Here is a 15,416-nt window from a genome sequence, read left to right on the forward strand (position 1 = left end):
GATCTCTTCCAATTCTTGATCTGGACTAGATCTAGCACGGAACTTTGAAATAAGATCCCGAAATTTGCCGCCGTCGGATCGATGTGAAACATTGATATTTTGTAGCCCCAGAAAAGAGCTTTCCAACAAATCTAGTTTCATGCGAATCAGATGTGGGGCTCTCGCGATATCGTCTGATTTGTGGACAAAGGTCAGATGGTCTGTTTTGGATCCGTGGATGGAGGGACGTGATCCTAGGTAATGGTGGTTAAAGGTGGACCGGCGTTAATGTGGTGGCACCGGTGAAAGGTGATGGTGGAAGGGTTGTGGTTGATGGAAGGATTAGGGCAAGTGTGGGCTAGATTGGACGAAGGGGGAGAAGAGGGCCACCCCTAAGGGACTAGGGTGATTAGCCGGACGAGGGAGGTTAGAAGCGGCGTCGCTGGGGATTGAGAGAACGGGAGCGAAGAAGACGAAGGAGGCAAGGCAAAACTCAATCTCAAAAATCAATTTGGTTGCCTACAACATCCTTTTATAGGCTAACCAACAACTCAAATTAACCCTAAAAACACAATTTTCGTCGACCGCGTTCGAACTCGCCTGACCGCATTCGAACGCACCGAGTTCGCTCTTCTGGATTTGCGAACGCGATGCAGGCGTTCGAACGCGCCTGTCGGTATTTGCGAATGCGATGCAGGCATTCACAGTGCGTTCGAACGCACCGTGTTCGAATGCACAGTACATTCTCTTCACCACGTTCACAATCTCGTTCACAGATCGCGTTCGAACTCACTCCACCCGCGTTCGAACGCGACTTACAGAAAACTTATTTTAATAGAAATTAAACACTAAAACATGTAATAAAAACACTCCTAAAGTGAATCCATGCTCGAGATGACGTCGGTGAAGTCTGAATCGTATCAATCCACCGCGCTTCCGCAACCTTGTCCTCAAGGTTTGAAGTTTGTGAAGCGATCTTTGAACTCTGACTTAAGTTCCTCCATGGTATGATCTTCTGCATTGGTTCCCCACATATCTGAAGATATAGGAAATGCTGGTGCTGAAAGAGAGGCAAGCTCACTTGTGTCCGGTTGGCGCGAAAGAGCATCGGCGGCTCGATTTTCAATCCCCTTTTTGTAGACTAATTCGTAGTCATACCCAAGGAGTTTCGTGACCCACCGTTGTTGGGCTGGGGTGTGCACACATTGCTCCATGAAGTAGGGTAAGCTACGCTGGTCCGTGCGGATAGTAAACCGTTGGCCAATCAAGCAGGGTCGGCATTTGGTGACGGCGTGTAGAATCGCTAGGATTTCGCGCTCGTAGGAAGATAGTTGTCGCGACTGACTTGACAATGCTTTGCTCATATATGCCACGGGTCTGCCCTCTTGCATCAAAACTGCTTCAATGCCCTCACCCGAAGCGTCGCACTCCACCACAAAGGGCTTGCCAAAATCTGGTAGTGCTAGAACTGGAGCTGTAGACATAGCTGTCTTCAAGGCTTCGAAGGCCTCCGTTGCTTTGCCCGTCCATTGAAACCCACCTTTTCTGAGTAAGGAGGTCAGCGGGGTAGCAATTTTGCCATAGTTGGCAACAAATCGCCGGTAGTACCCTGTCAATCCAAGGAATCCCCTCAATTCCCTCTGATTAGTAGGAATCGGCCAATCCACCATATTCTTGATCTTGCTTGGGTCGGCTTCCACTCCTTTTACAGAGATTATATGCCCCAAGTACTCCACTCTTGACTCTCCCCAAAGACACTTGCTCATCTTAACTTTTAGCTGGTTTTGTCGCAAGATATTTAATACCTCCCGCACGTGCCGCAAGTGCTCACTCCAATTCCTGCTATATACTAGAATATCGTCAAAGAAGACGAGCACGTACCGACGCAAGAGTGGGTAGAAGAGGTCATTCATCAGCCCTTGGAAGGTGGCCGGTTCATTGGTGTGCCCAAACGGCATGACTCGGAACTCATAGTGGCCATCGTGAGTTCGGAACGCCGTTTTGTGTACATCTTCAGGGTCGACTCGGATTTGATGGTATCCCGCTCTTAAGTCAAGTTTGCTGAAGTAGGCCGACCCTGTGAGCTCATCCAGCAACTCCTCGATCACCGGTATTGGATACCGGTCCTTGACAGTAATTGCATTCAAGGCTCGGTAGTCGACGCAAAACCGCCAACTCCGGTCTTTCTTCCGAACCAGCAGCACCGGCGATGAGTAGGCACTTCTACTCGGTTGAATAATCCCTTGCTCGAGCATTTCCTCCACCAATTTACTGATCTCTTCCTTCTAGACATGCGGGTACCGATAGGGTCGGACATTTGCAGGTTCAGCCCCTGGAATGATTTGGATGCGATGGTCATGACGACGGTTCGGCGGTAGTCCTCGGGGTTCCTTGAAGAGATCCTGAAACTCCTGCAGCAGCTCTTCCATGTCAGAGGCTACTTCCCTTGGTGGTGGATGTTCTGGTTCAACAACAGCCATTTGCAATAGTAGAGCTCGGTCCCCTGCACAAAGAAAACCCACAAGTGGTTGCAATGTCGGCCCTTGCCGCGGTTGATTTCCATCCAGCAGCACCCTTCTTCCATTCCTCCAAAATGTCAGTGTGAGGTTTGAGAAATCAAATGTTACGGGCCCCAAGCTTTCAAGCCATTGAGTCCCCAAAACAATGTCGGCACCTCGCAAGGCCAACGGATAAAGGTCCAATGTGAAAGTTTGGCCTTGCACCTTCAATTCCACACCTCCACAAATAAAATCTGCTCGAAATGTGGTGCCATCTCCAATCGTCACATCGAACCCTTCCGTGGGTTCCGACTCAAGCCCAATCTTCCTAAGGAGCCTCTTGTCAATGAAGTTGTGGGTGGACCCGGTGTCAATCATGATTCTCACTGTGGTTTTCTTGACTACCCCGTTCACCCGCAAGGTCTTTGGCGCAGCTATCCCCGAATAGGCGTGGAGGGAGATTTCGGCTATTATGTCCTCCACGGGTTGCTCCTTAGCATCTTCTCCTTGATATCCAGCCACATCTGCACCTTCAGCTGCAAACTCGTCCTCCGCTTCCTCCAATCCGTCGATTAGCATCACCAATCCCATTGGTTTAGCGCAACGATGCCCGGGTACAAACTTCTCATCACAACGGAAGCATAGGCCCTTGGCTCTTCTTTCTTCTACTTGGGCTGGTGTGAGTGGTCGTCCCGGATCTCTAGGTGCATACTTCACATCTTGGGATGGCTTCAAGGGTGCTCGAGGAGGTACCACTGTAGCAGCAACCCTTGGTACTCCAATAGTATTTCCCGCCGCTATGTTTGGTTGAGCTTGATTGCGACTTCCTTGGCTCATCCAACTCTGTTTTAAGTGTATCTTCATGGCCCTATGTTTGTCTTCCATAAGCACCGCATCTTCGAAGGCCTCCTTTAAGGTTCTAGGCCTTAAAGCCCTCACATCGGCTTGTATGTCACCCCTCAGCCCAGAGATGAAGGTGCTGCGAAGTTGCTGATCCGTCCATGGTGGATGACATCGGCTACTAATCTTCTCAAATTCTTCTTGGTATGACCCAACAGTGATCTTTTGCACCGTCTTTGAGAGGAGAGCATCAAAGTCTTCATATCCCGATGCTCCAAATCGCCGTGTGATATCGGCACAAAATTCAGCCCAAGTTTCGATAGCCTCAGTGGCATTGGCTGCTCGAAACCAATGAAGCGCCGCATCCTCAAGGTGGAAGCTCGCAAGCGTCACCTTGTACTCTTTCGCCGTTCCTTGGTATGCAAAGAATTGCTTCGCCCTATACAACCAATCGATCGGGTCGCCACCTTTAAACTTGGGGAATTCGAGACGCACGACTTGTCCACGAATGCCGTTGTCTCGTTCCAGATCATGTCCAAGTCCTTGTCTAACCGGGAGAGGATGCACCATGAAGGGTTGATGATCCCTCCTTCGGTTTTGATTAACTTGTCGTGGTTCCGGATCGTATTGACCCGCCCACGGATCTTGATCTCCAAGGCGGTCTCCATAGTGGTTCACCCGTCGGATGGGTTCACGTGCAACTAGACCTGGTGTAACCATCCTTGCTTGCCTCTGCCAATAGGGTGGTGGTAGCAGCGGCTCTTGTGGTTGCAAAGGCTGAACCGGTGGCGGTGGGTTCAAGGGGGTGGACTCGCGTCGTGGGGTCGATGGTGCTTTCCCGTTCGCCATTGCTTCCCTTGTCGCCCGTAGTTTCCACATCATCTCCATCATCATCTGGTTGTTGATGGCCATTTGCTCTGAAAGAGACCCCAACACGGCTTGAACGCTAGGTTCTTCCGTATTCTGATTAGATCGGGCGGTTCCACGGGTGGAAGTCCCTGCAATCGTTTCTCCCTCCTCTATTGGGAGAATCTCTTCTTCATCATCTCGCCGTGCAGCCATGGATCCGGTTGTCGTCATTGGAAGCGCTTGTCTGAGGAACGATGGCTCTGATACCAGCTTGATACGATCACGCCTCAGGCTTTGGAGCTCTGATACCAGCTTGGTACGATCTCGCCATTTTGGTGAAGGGTCGATGTCTTCCAATTCTTGATCTGGACTTGATTTGTCACGGAAATTTAAAATACGATCCCGAAATATGCCGCCGTCGGATCGATGTGAAACTTTGATATATTGTAGCCTCAGAAAAGAGCTTTCCAAAAAATCTAGTTTCAGGCGAATCGGATGTGGGGATCTCGAGATATCGTCCGATTGGTGGACAAAGGTCAGATGGTCTGTTTTGGATCCGTAGATGGAGGCACATGATCCTAGGTAATGGTGGTTGAAGGTGGACCGGCGTTAATGTGGTGGCACCGGTGAAAGGTGATGGTGGAAGGGTTGTGGTTGATGGAAGGATTAGGGCAAGTGTGGGATAGATTGGACGAAGGGGGAGAAGAGGGCCACCCCTAAGGGACTAGGGTGATTAGCCGGACGAGGGAGGTTAGAAGCGGCGTCGCCGGGGATTGAGAGAACGGGAGCGAAGAAGACGAAGGAGGCAAGGCAAAACTCAATCTCAATAATCAATTTGGTTGCCTACAACATCCTCTTATAGGCTAACCAACAACTCAAATTAACCCTAGAAACACAATTTTCATCGACCGCGTTCGAACTCGCCCGACCGCGTTCGAACGCACCGAGTTCGCTCTTCTGGATTTGCGAACGCGATGCAGGCGTTCACAGTGCGTTCGAACGTACCGTGTTCGAACGCATAGTACATTCTCTTCACCACGTTCACAACCCCGTTCACAAACCGCGTTCGAACTCACTCCACTCGCGTTCGAACGCAACTTACAAGAAACTTATTTTAATGGAAATTAAACATTAAAACATGAAATAAAAACACTCCTAAAGTGAATCCATGCTCGAGACGACGTCAGTGAAGTCTGAATCATATCAGAATGCACTCTCTGGCTGTTCGAACGCACCATGCGTACGTTCACAGCACGTTCACACACATAGAGGAGTGTATTTGCGCGTTCAAACTCCACTAGTGAAAATCAAGTCATCGCGTTCTAATGCACTTGAGAACAAGTTAGCATGTTCGAATGCACTTGGACGGTGTTCGAATGCACCCACGTAATATGCAAAATTCTAGAGTTATGTGAGTCTTTATATGTCTTTGATTTAGACTTATCTTGTTAATCTATATAAGGGTTGGGATGCCCTAACTCTAGGGGGTTGGTAATTTATTTTGATAAGGAGTTCTTGATGCTACAACATTCTTATACTAATAAGGTCTGTCTCTTCTACATCGCACCAAACTTTCGTCTAACGGGTCATCTAGACAAAGGATCAATCTCGAGGGTTACTGAGATTGGAGATTAATTATAAGAAGCACTGAATTGTGAGCTCTAGCGATTAAGATTGAGGAAAATAAAGTTGTGGGGATCGACGGATTATCTTGTAAGTCAGTATTGTAACTAGTACAATTTAGTATAGGTTTTGATCCGAGTTTGGATTCGTAGTTTTTTTTCCCCATTTGGGCTTTTCAACATAAAATCTTAGTGTTAATTTTTTCTTTGCTTTTTAATATTTATTTCGTATTTATTCAAGCAATGGGTTGATATCATTGCCTAGGATTTAAATATATATGCGTGTCTAGGTTTTTTCATTTGTGAGTTAATTTTGGCAGGAATTCTTCGCTCTCCAAGGTACACACTTTAGTATAAGTTTAGCATATCATCCTCAAATAGATGGCCAATTTGAAGTGCTGAACCATTGCTTAGAACAAAACTTGCGGTGCTTCGTGTGTGAATGACCACAATAACTATCTTATTTGCAACTATGGGAATTAGTTGCTTGATTGAGGCTAAAGATCTGATACGGTCGCTTTTGGTGAAGATGAGTTTCTATCTGAATCGATAATCTAGACATAAATTAGTATAGAATTCTGAAGGTAACAGGGATCGATCTAACCGTTGGATTGATGTAAGATTCGAATATGTTGTTCTTCTAGAAGTTAGGAGTCCAACGAAACTAGAATCACTAGAATCTCGTCAATTGGATGAGTAAATCGAATGTTACATATAATGATCAAAGGTCTGAAGATAGCGGGATGGACGTGGAATACATGATTTGGTTTATGAAAGACGACTATAGTATGGTGGATGGATTAGTGCTTAGAACTAGATGAGGGAAGAGAAGGGAGCTTCTAGGTATGACTGGTTGCTAGAGAGAGGAAGGAGAAGTGACAGAGAATTAACCTTGGTCGAAAATGAGAACTTGGGTTGGAAACTAAGGGGGAGGAGGAGGAGGGAGAGGATGGCTCAAGTCTAGATGAAAACCAATTTCAATGATCAATTATCATTAGAGGCTGCATTTTCACATATATAGAGACTAGCCAAACATCCAATAATCCTAAACAAATCCTATTAAAACTTAACTTAACCCTAAACAAGTCCTATAACAACTCAACTTTCCCATTGTCCATTCGAACACACCCCGATCGCGTTTGAACGGCCAAAAGGCATAATTTGTATGTGCAAATGCAGGATTAGGCATTCAAATGACCGCGTTTGAATGTAGTCCATTTGTGTTTGAGCGCACCTGCTAGAAACTATTTTATTTTCCTAAAATATTAATAAAAATTGATACAAATTGAACTGGTTTTACTATGCGCCTAAATCAAGGATGGAAACAGGATCATTTGGTAAACCGAAATTTACGGATGAATGGTCATACAATACGACCTAGCATAACCCCTTTCAAGGCTATCTATGGCCGATCACCCTCGACATTGCACACCTACTTGTCATCGGCTCGAGCTGACTGAACCTAGGTTGAAGCGATCTAACAAGACTGAGATGAAGTGCTGAGGAGACTCAAGTTGCACCTAACCGCTGCACAAAATCGAATGAAGCAGGTCTATGATCAAAAGCACCAAGAGAGGACATTTGTTAAACTCCAACCATATTAGCAAAGCTCAATCAGACTCATCCTTAATTAGAAATTGGCTCCACAATTCTTTGGACCATACTAGGTAATGAAGCAGATTAGACTATTGTGTATCAACTAGACCTACCAAAGGAGGTGCAGATCCACTAGGTCTTCCATGTCTTGAGCCTTGAAGCTTGAGTTCCTTCGGTCGATAAGGCTGATCCAGCTGAGCCCGAAGGTGAAGCAAGTATCCCTGCTCTAGCTCGGATCTTAGCTAGGTGATGCACTCAAGTCCAGGATAGGTTGGTGATTGAGGTTTGGTGGAGTGGTGCAGGCGCACCGTGGACAAAAGCATAGAGTGATACTACTTGGTTGGATTGGATCCATTCACGATACATTAGGCATAAAGTTGAGCCTATTTTTTTAGTATTTATTTGCATTCTTTTTAGCAGCTGCTTTGTTAGTTAAGCCATAAACTCAAGTACCTGCTAAATATGGACTCAACTTATTAATTGGATAATTAAATCTAGTCAAGTCAATTAAATATTTTAGTCGAGTCATGAGATGTATTGTGAACCCAAGTTTGACTTTGGCTAGTCGGGCTGTATTGGTTGATCCCTTATCTAGATCAATCTACAGTTAACCTCTATAAATATGTGGAGGATTGAAAAGATTCTGTGCTAGATTTAAATTAGCTTTTCCACTTTCACAAAAAGGGGGATCTCTAAGAGGAGGAAAAGGAGAAGCTAACAACCTATCTATCAAAGGATGGTTATCAAGAGCACTAAGGAACCCTAATTTGAGGATTATCCCATTATTGAATTGCTTTGCTGGCTGTCGGCCTCATCTCCTCCACCTCCCTCCTTGCCAACCGCGCCACTGTTGTTAGTTCGATCTCTTCTAGCCTCCCTCTTGTCCTTACTTCTCCTTCAACCTATATTCACTAACCTCCATTAAAGAGCAAGTCAAATCTGCACCAAAACAGCCATTAAGGGCACCAAGGTGCAAACAGATCCAAGTCGATACAATCTTGATTACTCGATTTGTATCACCCTCCGTCCTTTGTTTACTATTCTAAAGATATCTTCCAATATAATAAATCGATTTGCGTGAAATTAGATTCTTTGTAAAGCTCTCTCCAAAGGCTACAAGAAATGAATATTTGATGTTGATCTAATAGCTAGATCCACCTGAAAATTTCTTAAAATTTTCATGCAAATTTTTGTCCAGACAGATCAAACCTTTTTGAGGGGAGATAGTATCGGGGCCTATCGCACTATAGCCTTAAGTAAAATGCTAATAAGATCAACATTTAACCTTTAAATGAAAATGTAGAAAAGTTTATTTTATAAAATATTTAGTTATTCAATGTTTTTAGTTTAGAAAACGCTGAAGAGTTGAGTGTTTTACTAGAAAAAACTAAAAAAAAATTCAACGTAAAATTTGGAGGAGCTATGACTAAAATAATTTTTCAAATTAAATCTTCGAAACAATATATTTTATGACTAAAATAGATAGCCGAGCACAAAGTTACAATGTTACAAATTTTTTATTTATATTTTACTTATACCTTTTTCATTTAGTATTTTTAACAATAAATCATTGCACTTTCCGAGTGTTTTGTATTTATCCTGTTTTTCTAGTAAATTAGTGAATTGTTTAATTTTTTTTTTCTTTCAATAAAATTGTTGAATGTTACGCTGATAAGCGTGTTATCAAATAAAATGATAATCTGATTAGCATTTTAGGCCACAAGAAAATAGATCACTTTTGATATTAAGTTTGGTATGCAAGCTATTTCCGTAAATGAATTTAAAACAGGTCTATTTGGTCAAAAACTCCCCATAAATTATCCAGGTCAGCCATGTAATGCAAGTTTTTTATGCACAAACAGGTACTATACGAGATCTAATCATGTGGATTAACGTGGAGAAAACAAAAAAAGAATAAACTCCGTGGAGATTACGTTGAGGACGTGGGATCAGCCGACATAACTCATATCGGATCTTATAAATTATCTATATCACCCAGTAGAGCTAGCTCTCCTCCTGCTCCCTCCCAAGTTCTCAAATTTGACTTGAGGCATATCTCCTCTTCTCTTCTCTTCTCTGTACTGCAATGAGTACTCTTCTCCTTTTCTTAGCGTTCTCTCTATTCTCTTTCTCCGTCGTCGATGCTGAGGATCCCCAACTTTTCTTCAACTGGACTGTCTCATACTCTTTGCAGTCTCCTTTAGGTGTAGCGAAGAAGGTCAGTAACAAATCAACGCAATGTTAAGAAACAGAAAACGCATGTTCTGTTCATATAACCCATCTCTCTAAATATTCTCTTTTGTTTCATTAGGTGATTGTGATCAATGATCAATTTCCTGGACCAGTTGTGAATTTAACAACGAACAATGTAGTGGAAGTGACCATCTTTAACAAGCTTGACGAGCCTTTCCTCATGACATGGTAAATTATCGCATACTATTGTACATTGTTACATAGTATAATCCAAGATTAATTCTTTACCTTTAACTTATGGTGTTTGGCAGGAATGGGGTGCTAATGAGGAGGAACTCATGGAACGATGGGGTGCAAGGAACAAACTGTCCTATACTTCCTGGCCAGAGCTGGACGTATACCTTCCAGGTGAAGGATCAAATTGGAAGCTTCTTCTACTTCCCATCGTTGGGATTCCAAGCTGCGGCCGGTGGTTACGGACCCATTCGGATTAATAACCGTATAGTTATCCCTATTCCTTTCGATTTTCCACATGATGATTTTGATATCATGATAGGGGACTGGTACAATATGGATTTCCAGGTGAGTTCTTTCCTTTCTAGACATGCTTAGAATTTTCATTTTTTTTCTTTGTCTTTCGCTTCAATTTTATGCTAATGAATGTGTATCATTTTGAGCAGGACATGAGGGCTTCTCTTGATCAAGGGCATGCATTGCCCAAACCTGATGGCATACTTATTAATAGCTTACCGCCGTACAAGGCAAATTTCACTTTCCAACCAGGTAATATATCTCATCCATGTACTTTCCATCAATTTAACCCCTTGAGCACTAGATAATTAATTTCGCTATACGAAATTGGATCTAGATGATAATAGAGAATTTGTAAATTCATGAATTATTGGTAGGTGCAGTCTTTTGCCTAAATATCTTAAGAGTCCCTTATCAAATAGCCACCTAGATGGATAAGTTTATGTCATCATATGCTATGTTTGACTGTCCGTTTAAACTACTAATAAAGATCTAAAAAATATCCTTAATAGAGCGTAATTAATCAGTGTAATCACCGGTCGGAAGGATTGTAAAAGAGCAATTGTTTGCGTGAATGAATGGAAATATAACCAATGCAAATGTCCAACAATTTCAAATATTATACTAAGTAATGTATTAGTCACTATTATGTTTTTAAGGTCTTATTTGGTTAGTGGATAAATATTCCTTATTTATAACTTAACATCTCCCTATTTATAGTTAAATACCACCAAACACTATCTCTTTTTAGAAGTACCCATAAGTATGGTCAATGTACATAATTTTATGTCATATATACATTTTCTTCTATCTTAGATAAAAAAAAATGTGATAAAGTTATCATAACCCCTTTTCTTACTAAAATGTGCATAAATCTTTCATTTATTCGCACTGAAATTCTTATAACTAAATGAGTCTTAGATTTTTAGTGTTCTAACCGTGGCAGTCCCTATATACTAATAGTACCATTTTTCACCAGAATCTCCTTAGAGAAGAATGTAATTAATCAGCAGTAATGATCACCAGTAAGAAGAACTTAGAGAAAAGCGACCGCTGCCATACCATGTCAAATAATTCTATGGAAACCATGTATGCTAACGAATGTATAATTCTAGATCTTTTAGTGCTATCAAGTATGTTATAATATTATAAATATAATTATATTTCGCCGAAATTAGATAAAATGATGAACGAAATACTTCAACGTATTGGGATTAAACAACTGCAGTATTATATATGTTAATATACTACATAAGCTAATCTTCGTTCGCCCAATCACGCAACAATACGATGTGCCATTATCTAGCCTAACTTTATTGAAACGAAACCCAATGCTGGCAAAAAGTAACAGCGTCGGATAGCGTTTGAAGCAATTTGAGGTCCACTCATGGGGATCTCTGTTTAGGAGTACTTGGCAAGAACATCTCCTAACAGATCACGAAGTAAAATATTGCACTGAAAAGAAGTCGTTTAGCCTAAGCTACTATTATATATATAGTCCTTGTGTAGTATTATCTCGGTTCTCGTGTTAAAACCCCTGAAATACCATGCACGAGATCCCATGCCCTCATGCACGTAACTAGATGGATCGTGGGTGATGCTTGGGGAAAGAACCATAATGTAGAGTGTATTAAATGGAGAAGTGAACTCTCGTAGTTACTTGCTATTTAATTCAGCGTGTACAACCCCAGTCAAATGATTGACTTCTAAATTTGGGCAACGGGGACTAAACCTTACGGAATAAATAAGAAGCTAGATCCTGCCACTCTGCCAGAATAAAATTTAAGGGTGTTAGCCGAGAATCTCGTCAACCGGAACTAATAATGCACTATAGTTTAGGCATTTTAGCATAAATTTTCATTATCCCATTAATTTCCACACTTGAATAATATACATATATATATATATATATATTCAATGATATTTATTTTCCCTAGATTTACTTTATGTCAACTTTTAGAATACCATTTCTCTTTTTTTTCCCCTTTTTATCTTTATTATGTATTCACTTAGAAGACAATTCTCATTTTCCACTGATGATATTCTCAACTTAAAATAGTTATAACTCTAGTCTTAAGCCTTAATATATATAAGTATTTTTCATATTATAAAGTTTTCTTACTTTGCAAACGATTTATTATTTTTCCTCTAAGTGAATACGTAATAAAGATAAAAGGGATGTAAAAACCAGATCGCAATAAAGAAAAAAGTACCGAATAAATATAACAAATTGAGAAACAGTGTTAACATTTTTTCCACAGGCATCAAGATTTAAAAGGATAGAAAATGAAACCATAAACCCTAAAAGGAAATAGGAATGGAATACAAAAAAATATGAAAGACTAGATCTCTAGACCTAGTCTTATTTATTAGCTGCTCTATACCAGACGATAGAACCATATTACTATTCAAGTTTGTTTAGGGGAAATTAAAAATGAGATTGGATTATTTATACAGTATGCCCTATATATCCCATATTTGGCAGGATTTGGTCTCCGGACCGGATGCCACATCCTCCAAACGAGGGATATAACTTCCCACATGGGCTGGAATATATATCCTAAGTAGAGGGAAAAATATTTTCTTACTATATTGCCATTATATAATGAATATATTTAAATATTTAGATACATAAATAACAAATTAACAATTAATCTTTATTATTTACGACGAATTTTTCTAAACTTTTCTTTACATTTCTATTAATTTTTCATTTATTCAAGTATTTCTACTCTAAAAATATTTATTTTATTTATTTATTTATATTATTCTTGTTTTAATTCCGATTATTTTGAATTGAACATAATTATTTTTTATAATTAATATTTGTTAAAAGTAACTATCTAATATTTCAATCTTATTTTAAAATATAAAATAATCTATTATATGGTATTAAGTTCAAGATAATCAACATCAGTTTCAAATAGTAATTTATATTATCAATTTTATTTAATTATAACATTCATAGTGATACCAAAGATTAGTAATCCTAAGAAATATTTTATGACGGTAAATGATTTTTCTCTCCTTATCTAATACTGTAAGCAATCACACTCATGAGAATTAGACTCTGTATCTATAAGATATTTCTCTCTCTCTAGTAGCACTGAAACAAATCAGAGCTTGCTTTGAAATATCTAGATGAACTTCAACCAGGATTAAATGCTTGGTGTTTGGGAAAACTCACCTCAAATTTTCTTAACAATTAGCTGGTAAACAGGGAAGTCTTTCTTATGTGGAGATTGATATGCATCTTGCTCGAAAATACTTACTGTTTTTTCTTAGAGAATGTTTGATTGCTAGAAAATGTGAGAAAAACTTACTCACTTTCCTATGACTAGAGATTAAAACTGATGGCTTCTCAAACTTGTGTGCCTTGGCATTGGCTTATCGAAACAAAACTCGGAGTATTTTTTTTTTTGTTAATTGCAGGAGCTACCTATCGGTTAAGGATATCAAATGTTGGCCTCAAGACATCGCTTAATTTTCGAATCCAAGGACATAAGATGTTATTGATTGAAACTGAAGGATCCTATACCGTAAAGCAATACTATTCCTCACTTGACATACACGTTGGTCAATCTTTCTCAGTTTTGGTAACAGCTAATCGACCGAAGAAATCATACTATATGGTGGCTAGTTCAAGATTTGTGAGCAAAATGCTTTATGGTGTAGCCTATGTACAATATAGTGGGTCAAATAGAATCCGCACAGGGCGGCTCCCACTCGGTCCTTCCCTTTATAATTATGACTATTCAATGGAACAAGCTCGTTCTATCAGGTTTTCAAAATTCAACCCTTAACATGATCTATATTCTTCATCATGTAGTCTAACTGTGTAACTTTTTATAATAGGTGGGATTTAGCCGTTGGTGCAGCTCGGCCTAATCCTCAAGGTTCTTTCCACTATGGTCTAATCAAAATCACTCGTACAATTGTGCTCCAAAATGGTATTGCCGTTGAAAACAATCAAGTTAGGTTTACTATCAATGGTATATCATTCATATATCCAGACACTCCTTTAAAGTTGGCTGACTATTTCAAGATACCAAATGTATTTACAATTGGTGAAGACACTGACCAACCAACTAAACACACTCCAACACTTGGAACACCAGTTATTGATGCCTATTACCGTGATTTTATTGAAGTAGTTTTCCAAAATAACCAATCTTCTATTCAAACATGGCATCTTGATGGTTACAACTTTTTTGTCGTTGGGTAAGATGATATATAGCTGTATATTTTCTTGCATCATAATGGATTATCCATCTAAACATCTTCCTTTCTTACTTTGTGCTTAATATTAAATCATATAGGATGGAATGGGGCATGTGGACTCCTACGCTAAGATCGACGTACAACATGGTAGATGCAATTTATCGCTCTACTGTCCAGGTAAACTTATTTTGCCAATGGTTGGAAATTTATAGTAGAAGATTATTGTAACTCCATAATTTGGGAAGTGACTTGATAGTATTTACATGCATCTTCTTGCTGATAGGTGTATCCACTATCATGGACAGCTGTTTTGATATCGTTGGATAACCTAGGAATGTGGAACTTACGATCACAAGATATAGAGAAAAGGTATTTAGGCCAAGAAGTTTACATGCGAGTTAGGGGAGAGAATCTCAATGCCATACCTGATCCAAGAGATGAGATTCCAATCCCAGCAAACATCATCAGATGTGGAAGGGCTAAAATGTCTTAATCTGATGTTATCCAGGCTAGATTGGATCATTTCAGGAGATGTTGGACTCGTTGGATCGGGTTGGTTATCTTTAGCTTAGTCGATTTCTGTTTCAGTTGGGTCTATTATTATTTCAGTTGTCATTTTCTATTTCAGTTGACTCTTTTATTATTTCAGTGGTTGTGATTTAAGTTATTATTTAGTCGATTTGGTCAAGTCAGGTTAGCCTCCTTTAAATATTGTGGAGTTGCAACCAGGTTGAGCATTCAAGATTTATGTAAGTCATTTCAATCCAATTGTAAACGCTGGCTAGCCTCCTTCCAATTTTGTCTGTCGATCCTCGTAGTCCCTTAGGGTCGACCACTTTCTCTCGCGTTTTCTCTTCTTAGATCTAGTCGGTCATTAAACCTCGTCACCATCTCCTCCATGCATCCACAATGCTCCTTTGTTATCTCTTCTTTTTGGATGTGAGAATACCGATAGGGATGCACATTAGCCGGCTCAGCTTTCAGTACAATGACTATCTTGTGGTTTGAATTTCTGCACAGCGGCAGTCCTTATGGCTCTTCAAACAACATAGAGAATTCAGATAATAATTATACTAATTCTTGGGGT

At 40.5% G+C, this 15,416-nt stretch overlaps 1 protein-coding gene across 1 annotated transcript; it reads left to right on the plus strand.

The window, feature by feature from the left end:
* The first annotated feature begins 9,470 nt into the window (after positions 1–9,470).
* On the plus strand, positions 9,471–14,976 carry LOC140783583 (L-ascorbate oxidase homolog). Its single transcript, XM_073130516.1, has 8 exons — positions 9,471–9,602; positions 9,696–9,805; positions 9,889–10,159; positions 10,258–10,360; positions 13,541–13,889; positions 13,964–14,329; positions 14,428–14,506; positions 14,613–14,976. Exons 1-8 carry the CDS (start codon positions 9,471–9,473, stop codon positions 14,820–14,822), a joined length of 1,620 nt encoding a protein of 539 aa, XP_072986617.1. The 3' UTR covers positions 14,823–14,976.
* The last annotated feature ends 440 nt before the right edge of the window (positions 14,977–15,416 follow it).

Source organism: Typha latifolia, chromosome 3 (assembly GCF_019914945.1).
Source record: "Typha latifolia isolate L0001 chromosome 3, TyphaL0001v2, whole genome shotgun sequence".
NCBI classification, from domain to species: domain Eukaryota; kingdom Viridiplantae; phylum Streptophyta; class Magnoliopsida; order Poales; family Typhaceae; genus Typha; species Typha latifolia.